The sequence below is a fragment of the Patiria miniata genome, unplaced genomic scaffold (genome assembly GCF_015706575.1).
Source record: "Patiria miniata isolate m_02_andy unplaced genomic scaffold, ASM1570657v1 HiC_scaffold_3, whole genome shotgun sequence".
Taxonomy (NCBI): Eukaryota; Metazoa; Echinodermata; class Asteroidea; order Valvatida; family Asterinidae; genus Patiria; species Patiria miniata.
In genome coordinates this window covers 20563788-20575839 of record NW_024037069.1, presented here as the reverse complement: position 1 = coordinate 20575839, position 12052 = coordinate 20563788, and the positions used below count along the sequence as shown (strand labels likewise).

Here is a 12052-nt window from a genome sequence, read left to right as displayed (position 1 = left end):
AGTTCCATTCAGAAATGTTTTCACTCTAACGAGGTTGCCGGTAAGTCATGAGGTGGTGTACCACAGCAGATTGTTATTGTAATATTCACACTGCATAAACACTAAACAGCCACCACAGCCAGTCAGTCAAAAAACACAACCTGGACACATGACACATACGCCAAAAAGGTAAAAAAAAAAACCTTTACTTTTTGGGTCACACTATCGAATTCCCTGAGTTTTCCCTGATTTGTTTTGGTATTTTTTTGCAAATTCATTGAGTTTTACTTCACTTGAAAAAAAAATGAAAACTCGTTGTCAAGGTTTTCCCCGATTTCTAGAGTGGCTGAGAACCCTGATAATGTCCTAAACCGAGTCCGTCAGGTCCAGATCGAAACAGGCAAGCTTGTTTTTTGTTTTCCTCGGGAAATAACGACCAACGATTTGCACTCACCGAAGCAGAACATGGGCGGCAGGCCCAGGGAGAGGGCGTAGGTCAGGGGGAGCAAGATGAGGAGGAGGATGGTGTAGAACGGCCAGAGATAGGAGACGGTCTTCCTCCTGAGGAATATCATGCACAGCATCAGCACCAGGTAGATGACTGAGAGGGCGTCTAGACGTACGGCGGAGACGATCACCGTGGTGACGTAGCACATCTAGGACGAGAAGAGAGCCAGACAATGATATAAAGAAATGTGTAAAACATTTGAAAAGTTCCTCCAAAAGTTCAAATTCTCATTCTTAAAATGTGGGTGCCACTTCAACATATTGTATCTTAAAGGGAAAATACAACATTTGCAAACATCAAAAAATAAAACTACCAAATCATTTTGAAATACCTTGCTGGACTGTTAGTGAATGACAGTGTAAAGCATCCTGTAAAATCATGGCACCTGGTATACTGTCATTTTCAAGGAAAGTGGTATTTTTGTATCAATTTCCAACGCAAATCGGCCAATCAGCGTTGGAAAAAACTGGCTTTTTTTTCAAATACTGGCCCCAATTGACCATCGCACTTGTTTGCAATTGATTACAAACCTATGAATGGGTACGAGCCAGCTAGACTGGTTCCCTGACCTTACAATTCCCCAATGTATGTAAACTGCTCTGTTTCTTCTTATATGGAGTCAGGGAACCAGACTACAGGGAAATGATTGTTTTTCTTGGTTTTTATAGCATTTTCGAACCCAAAACCTCAAAAAAGTCAGTGTAACTATATTTGCTATATATTTCCAACCCCCCAATTCCATCCATTTCTGAAAATTACAGCAAAAGCAAATGATGTATATTCCCTTTAATGAGACCAGTGAATTCTCATACCTCCAGCCCGTACTTGTAGAAGCAATAGTTGGCCAGGAATTTGATGCAGTTGACCAGGCCCTCGTCGGCCTGCTCCCGCTTGACCTCCTCAAAGATGACCCTCTGCTTGGGCTTCTCCAGGTCGTTGATGTTGCGGTAGTGCTCCTGGCGAAGCTGGGCGATGTACCACAGGAGCATCATCAGGATGATGAACACGTAACCCTGAACAGGCAAAGAAAGATGACAATGAACAAAGTACGAGAATATCCGAGTCGTCAACTTCTGTCCAATCAAAGCCTGGAATATATGGGCTCTGTGTGTGAACAAAAGAGGGCGCTGTTTACCACTTTTGAGTGTCCAGTGGACAGGACACACCGCGTGCGTATAGTGTACTTGTTCTACATAAGCCCGAGGACAGACACACAAAGGGAGAACAGATCCTTTCAGTCCTCGGGAGTTGGGTCTTTTGTTGGAAACGGTCCTCTGTAGTAAGTTTGTATGCTTAGTCTATGGGAGAGTGTTATATTACAGGGACAACGGAAAACACAATGCATTGTCCTCGGGGTATAGTAAAACAAGAGTGTGGTCCATGCATGTTTAGAGTGAAGTACACACAACTTATTTCAGCATGAATGTGCATGCGCAAAGCCATAGCATCTTATTTTCGCAGGAGTATCGGGCATCCTCGGCAATGCGTTCAAATGTCTCTCCCAGTCGTTTCCCGTAACTCTCCCTTTCTTGCCGTTGAGGGGGCACTTGTGCATCAAGCATGTCAAGCCCGTACCAATTTAAGTTGCATCCTTTCAGATCTTATCACTTACAATAACCTTGGAAGCGTACAATTTTGTAGAATCAAGAAATTAACTCCAGTCACAAAATAGAAAAATTCCAAGCAATTTTCCATCGCAGCTGAGGTAGAGTTTATCATAGCAAATATCCAAAAAGTAACTGACAAAATTATTGTTGAAAAGCATACTTGGTTTAAAGATAGTAATGGCGCTGAACTCCCTGTGAAATTATACTTTCTGGCATGCTGTCATTTTGAAGAAAATAAAAGAAGGCTATTTCCAAAGATGCCTCTAAAGATACATTTATGGAAAGTCCGCTAGTGGTTTGTTTTTAATTCGGTGAAGCCGTGAATGGATGCGGGCAAGCGTTGAAATAATGCACAGGGGTGCGCGGTTGCTATAATTCGTCAGTTCAGTGCGTGATTTTGCATAGCTGCAATCGGCTGAATAAGAACATGTCCCGGACCTGATTTCGGGCCAATTTAAAACATTGACTCGGCAACTTTCAAATAGAAATCGGGATCCTAGAACATTGTTTTCTCGGAATATACAACACTCACTGAGCTAAAACTTCATTGGGTTAGTTGTTAAGCACCCGTCTTTAGATTGAGAGCACTTTTATTGCTTCAAACGAAACAAATGACAAATGATATACTCTACCCTTTAATAATAACAGTTCGGCTCCGGAAATCAGTTTGATTTAATTAATCATTTTCATTTTTTTTTCAAATGTTCAGTCTCTTATTATTTATATTTACTTACAATGATGTAAGCTGGAAATGTGTTTGTCTGCTCCAGACCAAACCACTCTAGGTAGCTGAAATTGTCCTCGATTTCGGTATTGTCCTGAAAATGGAAAACAAATAGTGAAATAATTATAAAGATTCAAACTGGCAATTTAATTTCAAAAGTTTCTTTTTTTTCCTCTAGTCTCCCCGTATCTAATATGAAAAGGGCTAAGCATTAAGCAGTGCGGAAAAAATGTTGCAACCTGGCGCCACTTTTTTCTTCATATATTATCTCAATGAAGGTCAGTCATTGCAAAAATGATGATAAGAAATGAATTTGGGACTGAGAAACATTTCTATTTTTTTTAGGAAATACTTAAAACATTTTCTTGACTCTCCATAGACTTTGTACACAACCGCTGAAGTGGCGTCAGGTTGCAACATTTTTTCCAGCAGTGCAATGACATTAGCAGTCGCTGTTAAATTCAAGTACTTTAATGTTCCAAGCCAAGTACAAGTGCACCTTACAAACACGTGATTGAGAAACACTCATGAATGTGTTTTGAATAACAGGCCTTTGGAAATCTCGTCCTTGTTCCAGCTGTGGCTCAAACTTAATGTGGGTTATTGTTCTTATTCAGGAACATCAAGTCATGAGACCAATATTTAGAGTATACTCCTTTGGTTTGGACAGTCGAAGCCTTTACTGATTCTGAAGCTGAGTGCAGATGAAGCCAGTATTTCGTAGACACTGCAAAAGACACCAGACTAAAAATCTCCCAAAATGCCTTGTCTTTCCCATTGGGTACCCAGGTCTGGGGCCCTTACCGTGCAGTTCCTTTCGAACTTCTCCATTGGCATCAGTTCCAGCTGGAACACCATCTTGACAAAGATGACCACGGATACCCAGAGAGCCGCGATCAGGAACATTAAGCGGGTGAACCAGGGCAACGGGAGGACCAAGAAGATGAGGAGGACCAAGAGGCCGTTAGCTGCCGTCATCTTAAGAGTTGGGGAAAAAAATTAAAAGATGCTTCATTTGAATTGCGGTGAATTGCTTTTAAATGGTTTAACCAAAAACAAGTGCGAGTGCACAATAAGCTCTGGCCGTCTCGCATGAAAGTCTTGCACGAAAGTCTGGCCTGAAATCTATCAACTTGATCCCAGCCACAGCTTAAAAATGCGACGCCCAAAAATGCAACGCCGATGGCACATATGAAACATATGTTATTTTAACACTTGTATCACACAAATTCCTCATGTCGATACTTTAAATTCGTCCCCAAACATCGCAAAGCTCAATTCTCAATTTGAATTTCAGAAAGCCACCACTAGATTTCATTTAAGATACAGTATAATTCAAATTGTTAGCTTACAGTTTCGTCCTAAATATGTGAAATTCGTCTCGTCTCTAGCCTCATTTTGAAATCACTTGACTTGCCTCTCAGGTGAAAAATATTGAAGAAAAGTCTCCTTAAAAAATTGAAATGAGTCTGTAAACTCGATTGGTGAAATACTGAGGACCTTTTCTTTGCCCAGTGGAATTTTTGGAGAAATTTGCTGGCTAAAGAGTGAGTAAAGTGGGACTGATTTAGTGTTGCATGTTTCAGAGCAGTCCAGGTCCAGGTCCCAGTCTGGGATGGTGACATGGCCTTTACCTCTCTAGTGACCACCATGATGATGGTGAAGATGACAATTTTGCTCATGTGAATCTCCAGCAGTCGCCAGACGATGGCGGCCGCTCGCTCGTAGTGAGTCCTGCAGATGATGGCCAGGTACTTGATGTACAACTTCATCTTAGAATGGGTCTTTCCTGCGTAGGTGACAACAACATCAACTCCCGTCGGTTACTTTTTCTAGCTGGATATTGACTATTTTATATTTTCTTTGATAATTTAAAAAGATAGGTAAATGATGTGGTTTTGGCTCCTTATTTCTCCAAGAATACTATAATAACAATAATAATAATAATGGCAATTTATACCGCGCCGGTATCCGCCATAAATGACGCTTATGGCGCAATACAAAAATTAAATCAAATCAGAAATAATAAACAATTAAATATAACTAAACAAGAATATTCTGAGTGATCTGAAACAAATAGGTCTTCCACTTTAAATTCAGAAAGCGATGAGATATTGCGAATGGCGAGGGGTAGCTTGTTCCAAAGATGAAGTTCAGTGATGTTTAAAGTGTCAGGTTTGGTGCTTTCTATAGCTGAGAGCTCTAGTGTCTGGGACACACTGCGAGTACATTTAGTTCGAGCATGTATAGCGTTCAAATAATGACTGCTGCGAGTGGTGTAGTAAAACTATCCTCCTGAGGTGATCCACTGAGCATTCTATTTTTCCAGAGGCGAAATAGAGTGCTCTATGGATCACCGAGGGAGGCTAGTTTTACTACACCACGAGATAAAGCAGTCAATATTTGTTTTATAACACCTCTCCCACAGATTCTGCTTGATTTTAAGAGATAACTTATTACTTTTATCTTAATACAATCAAAATGTACTTCTATTTGACCACGAAATGTTTGAACCCAGCTATGTATCCCAAGCACTTAGGAACAATCGCAATCGTAATAGGCGCAATCGTAACGAGAACTCTCCTACGCATTTCCACACAATACTGCACGGTTGCTATGCGTATTGCACTTTGGTTGCTATGGGTACAGTACTTGGTACGGATATAGTACTTTTGGCCCTGCACAGCAAGATAGCAAAAATAGTTAATGCCATGTGACTAGCTCTTGGCCAATCAAGACACAGAATCTTGTGGGTGAGGTGGTAAAATGCAAATTATGCACAATAAGATAATCGTCTTGACATACCGGCTTTGCTGGTGTGAGACGCTCCATCCACCTCATCACCGCCTCCTCCTTCAGCTGCCCCGCCCTCCCCTTCATCATCTTCCTCCTTGATCTTGCTCGGCCTAAGGAGTGATTGACATTGAAAAAAAAAAGAAAAAAGTTATCAAATTAACCTTTGGAATATGGAAATATATGTTTTAGAATAAGGGAATAACAGTATGAGGAGCCGGTCTTCACTGCCTGATAATGACCGGGTTTGGGGGTGACAGCTGTTAATGGACCGAGACAAAGTCGAGGTCCATTAACAATGGAGTATACAATGTTTGTAAAAATTCGAAAGAAGCAACGTAGGTCCAAAGACACACCTACAGAAGACTACTGACATCTTCAAGTTGATTCTAAGACTATAGTACATGCCTGGTCTGAAATGAGCATTTCTGGCTTTAGCTATGGTAGCCCACCATTGGCATATTCTATAGCCCTAGCCACAACATTCCCTATTCAGCTGTACTTACTTGTATCCACCTTGTTCAATCTTGGTGATGTCCATGAACTTGGAATGGAAGTAATGAAGGTAGACCATGACAATGATGACGAACGCCGTCGGGATCAGGAGGTTGAGGAACAGGGCCGATGTGCTGTACTGACGAAGACCTAGGTCTTGCAATCTGAGGTCAGCAAAGGAACAGATGCGAGATGTGTTTTTAAAAAAAAATGTTATTTGAAAATCATGGGGTTGTTTGTGAAAACGTTTCACTTGAAAAACTGTCCGTGTGGTCAAGTATGAAAGGGTGGTTTAGGGCGAGTCCGCAATTGAACAGGGGTAACTTGAGATTTACCTCAAGGTTATACGTGGGGCCTCAGGATTAAACCTCGAGTTGCTGTTTTTTTAATCTTGCATTCTTCCCTCACGATATTTCTTTAGATGTACCGCAGTACTGCAGTGTACAAATGCAGTAGTGCAGGAGGCATCTTTATTGTCCACAATATTATCCAGTTCAGCATCACTGAGCTCGGGAAAACGCTAATTAACATTTACGCGTGCAACCATCTTTCCATGTGTACCTAGCAAGGGCGAAGTTCGCGCACGCTTACTACACCAGTGCGACAGTTCCACGATTGCTTCGTAAAACGCATGCATATTTACTCCGTGGTGAATACTCGCGCGCTTGGTAAAGAGCAAAAACAGCATCTGGCAAGTGACGGCGAATAGACCAGTGAGAATTTCGGGTCTCGATCATGAATATGTTTGAGATATAGTATTAATGAATGTCTGAGCACCACTGTTTTCAAACCAAACTTTTGTATAATATATACTTTGCAATTGACAGTTAGGCAAGCAGTTTTTTAGATGCGAAGGTTGGAAGAAAGCTACTTCTCTTTTAGGAAACAATTCAAATAATCTCTTGTATCATCGACTAAGCCTAACAAACCCCAGGATTTTATGGAAATTCAGTGTGCACACAAATGAAGCAGTGATTCTATTCACCAAAAGTCCAATCCCAACAAAGAAAGAGCAATAAATTGTTTGGGAAAAAAAAAAGGAAAAAAAGAAAGAAACTGTACACTCACATGCCGAACACACTTACATTTTTTCGGAGATTCCAGTGCCGTTGGTCCAGTAGCCAGGGAAATCTTGAAACTGGTAGGTGTAGATAAGGACTAGGACGGCGATGGAATACACAACGACCAGCAAGAAAAACATCCAGATGACCCATCGGAAGAGAGTGAATGACCACTGGAAGAAGGAACATAAGGACCAATAAAACACTGATTCATAATAAAGACAACTTTGTGTGATGTGTTTTTGTAGTTGTTTTTATTAGGGTGGTATGCTCATTTCTGATGAAAAGTAGGGCTGTCACAAATATATCGAATACTCAAATATTGGATCATCAACCGAATATTCGAAGAACTTTTTGCCGCTTTGAATATTCGGGGACACAAACTATGCACATACACACGACTGTAATGTTATTTTATTGTAAAGTTGTTGCACTTTCTTGTCAGGTGCCACTTTTTTGTCGACGGTAACTTTCTGTCGATGGTGAATCATTGTTTTCATCCTTTTAGCAGGTTAAAGCCCTTTTACAGTTATAAAATACTTACTGCAAAACATTCCACCGCCCCATATCGACCGCCGCACGCCAATTTTAACTGGCACACTCTTCTTGCAACTTTTGACCGGCGCAGCACGCACTTGCAGCTGGCAGTTTCGAATATCCGTATATTCGGTTAAACGCAGTTTCGAATAATCAAATACTAAATTATTCGACAATGGACAGCCCTAGTGTAAAGTCCCACCATGCACAATACTGAATGTGTTGCCTTCAGTCTTGACGTCAGCACAGCCTCCAAATCTTTCACGGTGGATTACGAGCCCGAGACCAGCAAGTGCCTCAGTGGCTGATTGACATGTGATATTTAGATCAACCTATTCAAATGCATATGCACCTATGAATGGAAAACTACGTTTTACGCATGACTGTGAATTGATGAGTAAGAACTAAGGTCTTCCTAATTAATTTGCATGAGATAAAAAAAGAAGAAGCTACAATCGGCTGAGGCCAACTTCGTGGAGCTGTTAAAGGTATAGTCCATCATTTGCAGCCATCCGAAAAGTAACTGGCGTAATTATTGTTGAAAAACAAACTTGGTTGAAAGATAGTAAGGGGACTAAACTCCCTGTGAAATTATTCTTTCTGGGAAGCTGTCATTTTGAAGTAATCAACGAAAGAAGGCATTTCCAACGGTGATTCTTAAGAAGCACCGTAGGAAAATTTAAATTAGTAGTTCGTTTTGTTATTCAGCGCAGCGCGCACAAGTATTGGAACGACGCACACGTGCGCACGGTTGTTATAATTCGTCGAATCAGTGCGCGACGTCGCGTATAGCTGCAATTCAAAACAATTCAAAACATGATTCAGTAACTTTGGATTTGAAATTGAGATCTTAGAATGCTGTTTTTCTCGGAATGTACAGCTGAAGCTTAGCTGAAACTTCATCAGGTTAGTTGCTCAGTATCCTTCATTAGATTTTGAACTCTTTTGTTGCTTCAAACGAACAAAATGCACAAATTACAAATGATGGACTGTAGCTTTAAGCACAGAAAGTTGCTAACACAGGAAATATTCGCTTAGCAAGCACTGGTTACCATCCAAAACTTCACTTGATTGATGCTGAAAGTGACTGGTTCTCAGCTAATTCTAGCTTGGCCCACTGATTTGCTCAGCAATCGTCTTGCTTTTCGGCTCTATGTGAAAGTGAGCTAAGAGATCTGTAGAACTCACCAAGAACATGTTTGCAATGAGCAGGAACAGCCCCATGTAGACAATCTTGAAGATGTCCACCGACTGCTGTATGCTGACGATCAGAAACATGGCGGCCACCAGGAATATCCAATACTTGGACAGGATGCCCAGGATGGTGCTGCCGATGACCGACATGGTCTCACTGTCCCCCTGGTCAGTGAAGTCGCCTCCTTCCCGCGCCTCTTCAATGGCTGAGCACAAGAGACGAAGAGCGTCATGAAAGTGTGGAAATTACAAGGAAAATCTTGGTGTACATACCGGTATCTGAGGTTATGGCTACAAGGAATAAAAAGCAACAATTTGGAAATGGGGCCCCGATAATCTGCCTATGCAAATCTGACGACCACTTCAGACTGATTGTTTCAGAGTTTCCCCGAACTAAATTATTCTGAGAATCGGAGTAGGGGATTCCTTTTTGGAATCAATTGAATCTAATCCCTCACCGAGCATCTCTTGATCCGGATCTGAGAAGATCATCCCAAAGGGCTGCAGGATAATCCCCTCAGAGCTGACGTTCAATTTGGACAGGCGTTTCTCTCGCAGGAACTGCCGCAGTGTCAACCACAGCATCAGTGTATACACCAGCTGAAAAACAAGGGGGAAAAAAATCAATTTGAAGGAATTGTTACAAAGCTGTTCCTTTGCCAGTGTTCATCCCTAATTCTGACTTGTGATTGTCTTGTGATTGTCTTGTGATTGTCTTGTGATTGTTTTGTGACCAAGTTGTCATTGACCTGTACTTGACTTACGACTGAAAGTTACGATTTGACTTGTGACCCGCTTTTGATTGACTTGAGATCGGCCCACAACCGACGACAGGGTGTATCAAAAAGAAGTAGAAAAATGCCCCCCAAATCAAAAATTTAGTATTTTTGGAATATCGCTCTATTCATATGGGTAGATTATAACTTTCAGGCTTTAAAGGTGCAGTCCATCATTTGCAGATATCCAAAAAGTAACAACTGACGTAATTACTGTTGAAAAGCATACTTGGTTTAAAGATAGTAATGGGACTAAACTCCCTGTGAAATTATTCTTTATGGCAAGCTGTTATTTTGAAGACATCAAGAAAACAAGGCCTTTTCAACGATACGTCTAGAAATTTCTGTTCGCAGTTCATTTTTTTATTCGGCGAAGCGCGCGCAAGCGTCGACACAACGCACATGTGTGCGCAGTTGCTATAATTCGTCGGTTCAGTGCGTGACATCGCATCGCTGCAATCGGCTCAGTGAGAACGTGTCGCTGAATTCAGGCCCAATTCAAAATATAACTCAGCACCTTTTGATTGGAAATTGAGGTCCTAGAATATTGTTTTCTCGAAATATACAGCATTCACTGAGCTGAAACTTCATCAGGTTAGTTGTTCAGCACCCTTCTTTAGAATTGGAGCACTTTTGTTGCTTCAAACGAACATGATGTACACATTACAAATGATGGAAGCCACCCTTAAATTTGACATAAAAAAGATTTGCGATTTGGTTTAAGCTTAAAATATGATTGAATTGTCTTTAGCTCGTGACGGACTCTAAGACATCTTGTGACTGACCTGGAGAGCAAGAGGAAAGCACGGATCTTGAAACTTCATCAGGCCGATCTCGGTCAGGTTAACCCCGTTCTTGGTTCCGATCTTAGATGGCAGCTCATCATCGGTGAGGTTCAGGCCGTAGACAAACTGGATGAGCAGCAGGCCCTGACAATAAAAATGTGACAAAATCAGAATTCAATCACAAATTTTGTACTTATGTTATCTATCCTCCAGTTTTATTCCTTAAAGAATCAATGATGCCCGTCAAGCTATTTTAATAAGAAGCCTTTAGTACCCAATCGCATCTTAGGAAGTTTTAATCTGTACACTATCTAATGATGAAAAACTCTGTTCTCTGCAATAGGCCAGTTTCGTATTCCAACTGCAAATGTGCACATATCAAGATTTGCCGATGTATCTCTCGGGATAAAAAAATCTATCGTATGCGTGCAAAAGCATAGCCGGGTACCAGCAAAATTGAAGAGATCATCGTGTTCTGAAGTATAACATTTTGCAAAAAAACCTTTGGACAACGAGTTTTTTTAGGTGTCTTGTGTGTCAGAACTTTTGTGCGAATGAAAGTTCCATCTCTTTTTGATTGCAAAATGCAGATTTGGTTACCACGTCCCTCATAGCCTTGTGTGCACTTATCTGCTGCGGTTATCCTGAAGAAAAAAAAATCGTAGAATCTTGCTGTGCACCAGACTATTGTGGAATACCGAACTCGCTTATTGTAAACAATTACACGGTACCCGGTTTCATTTTTGTTGGTTTTATTACCCAGAATCTTCTTTGCAGATACAAACACAACCTTTCTGAAAGGGAGACTTCACTTTTTTATTGATGGGTTGCCAATAAACATTAAAAAAAAAAAAAACTTTTTAATCCAAGGGGAAACTTAGATTTGGTTTGAGCCTAATTGCCAACAAAAAGCCTGTTCGTTATTCCAAAATAGTCTGGTGCACAGCAAGATTTGACAATTTTTTTTTTTTGGGGGGGGGATAACCGCCGCAGATAAATGCACACAAGGGGACGTGGTAAGCGAATCTGCATTCTGTGCAATTTTTTGTGCAATAAAAAAAAGAGATCGAACTTGCATTCGCACAAAAGTTTGGACTCACAAGACACCTAAAAACACTTTTTTATCCAAACGTTTTTCTGCAAAGTGTTACTTTAGAACACGACGATCTCCTCAATTTGCTGGTACCCTGCTATGCTTTTGCACGCATACAATGAAACGTTTATCCCGAAAGAAAAATCGGCAAATTTCGATGTGCATATGCGCAGTTGGAATACCAAACTGGCATATTCCACAAACTGGCTGCATCAGTTTACGTTACAATTCGGCCATCTTTGAGGTGATGTGTGCCACTGTGCAGGATGCTTGGAGTATTAAAGAACTACCACACGTCTCTCAATATTGGTTCTATGGGCCTTATTCACGAGTCGGCCATATTGAATTGAAAGTGAGGTAAAATCTTAATTTTTGGAACTTGTGAGGAGAAATGAAAGCAAGTTAATAATCAATTCCAGTCGGCTTCAATGAATAATTTTAAATTTGTAGTTAAAATTTACCTAATGTTGAAAGCCAGATTAGATAAAAAGACAGTACAA

The 12052-nt window shown here is 40.8% G+C and overlaps 1 protein-coding gene across 6 annotated transcripts in view; it reads right to left on the bottom strand.

Moving 5' to 3' along the window:
- Positions 1 to 12052, bottom strand: part of LOC119738860 (piezo-type mechanosensitive ion channel component 2-like) — an 83848-nt gene that overhangs the window by 38793 nt on the left and 33003 nt on the right. For 5 of the 6 annotated variants that reach the window (XM_038213829.1, XM_038213834.1, XM_038213831.1 and 2 more), the window contains 11 exons: positions 10460 to 10603; positions 9357 to 9498; positions 8893 to 9104; positions 7192 to 7340; positions 6118 to 6270; positions 5624 to 5724; positions 4453 to 4607; positions 3623 to 3796; positions 2829 to 2912; positions 1300 to 1500; positions 434 to 635 (listed from right to left, as the gene is read on the bottom strand). In XM_038213829.1, the coding sequence (XP_038069757.1) occupies positions 434 to 635; positions 1300 to 1500; positions 2829 to 2912; positions 3623 to 3796; positions 4453 to 4607; positions 5624 to 5724; positions 6118 to 6270; positions 7192 to 7340; positions 8893 to 9104; positions 9357 to 9498; positions 10460 to 10603 (1717 nt within the window). Of the gene's footprint in view, positions 1 to 433; positions 636 to 1299; positions 1501 to 2828; positions 2913 to 3622; positions 3797 to 4452; positions 4610 to 5623; positions 5725 to 6117; positions 6271 to 7191; positions 7341 to 8892; positions 9105 to 9356; positions 9499 to 10459; positions 10604 to 12052 lie in introns of all 6 variants that reach the window. The other variant, XM_038213830.1, reaches the window with a different exon arrangement.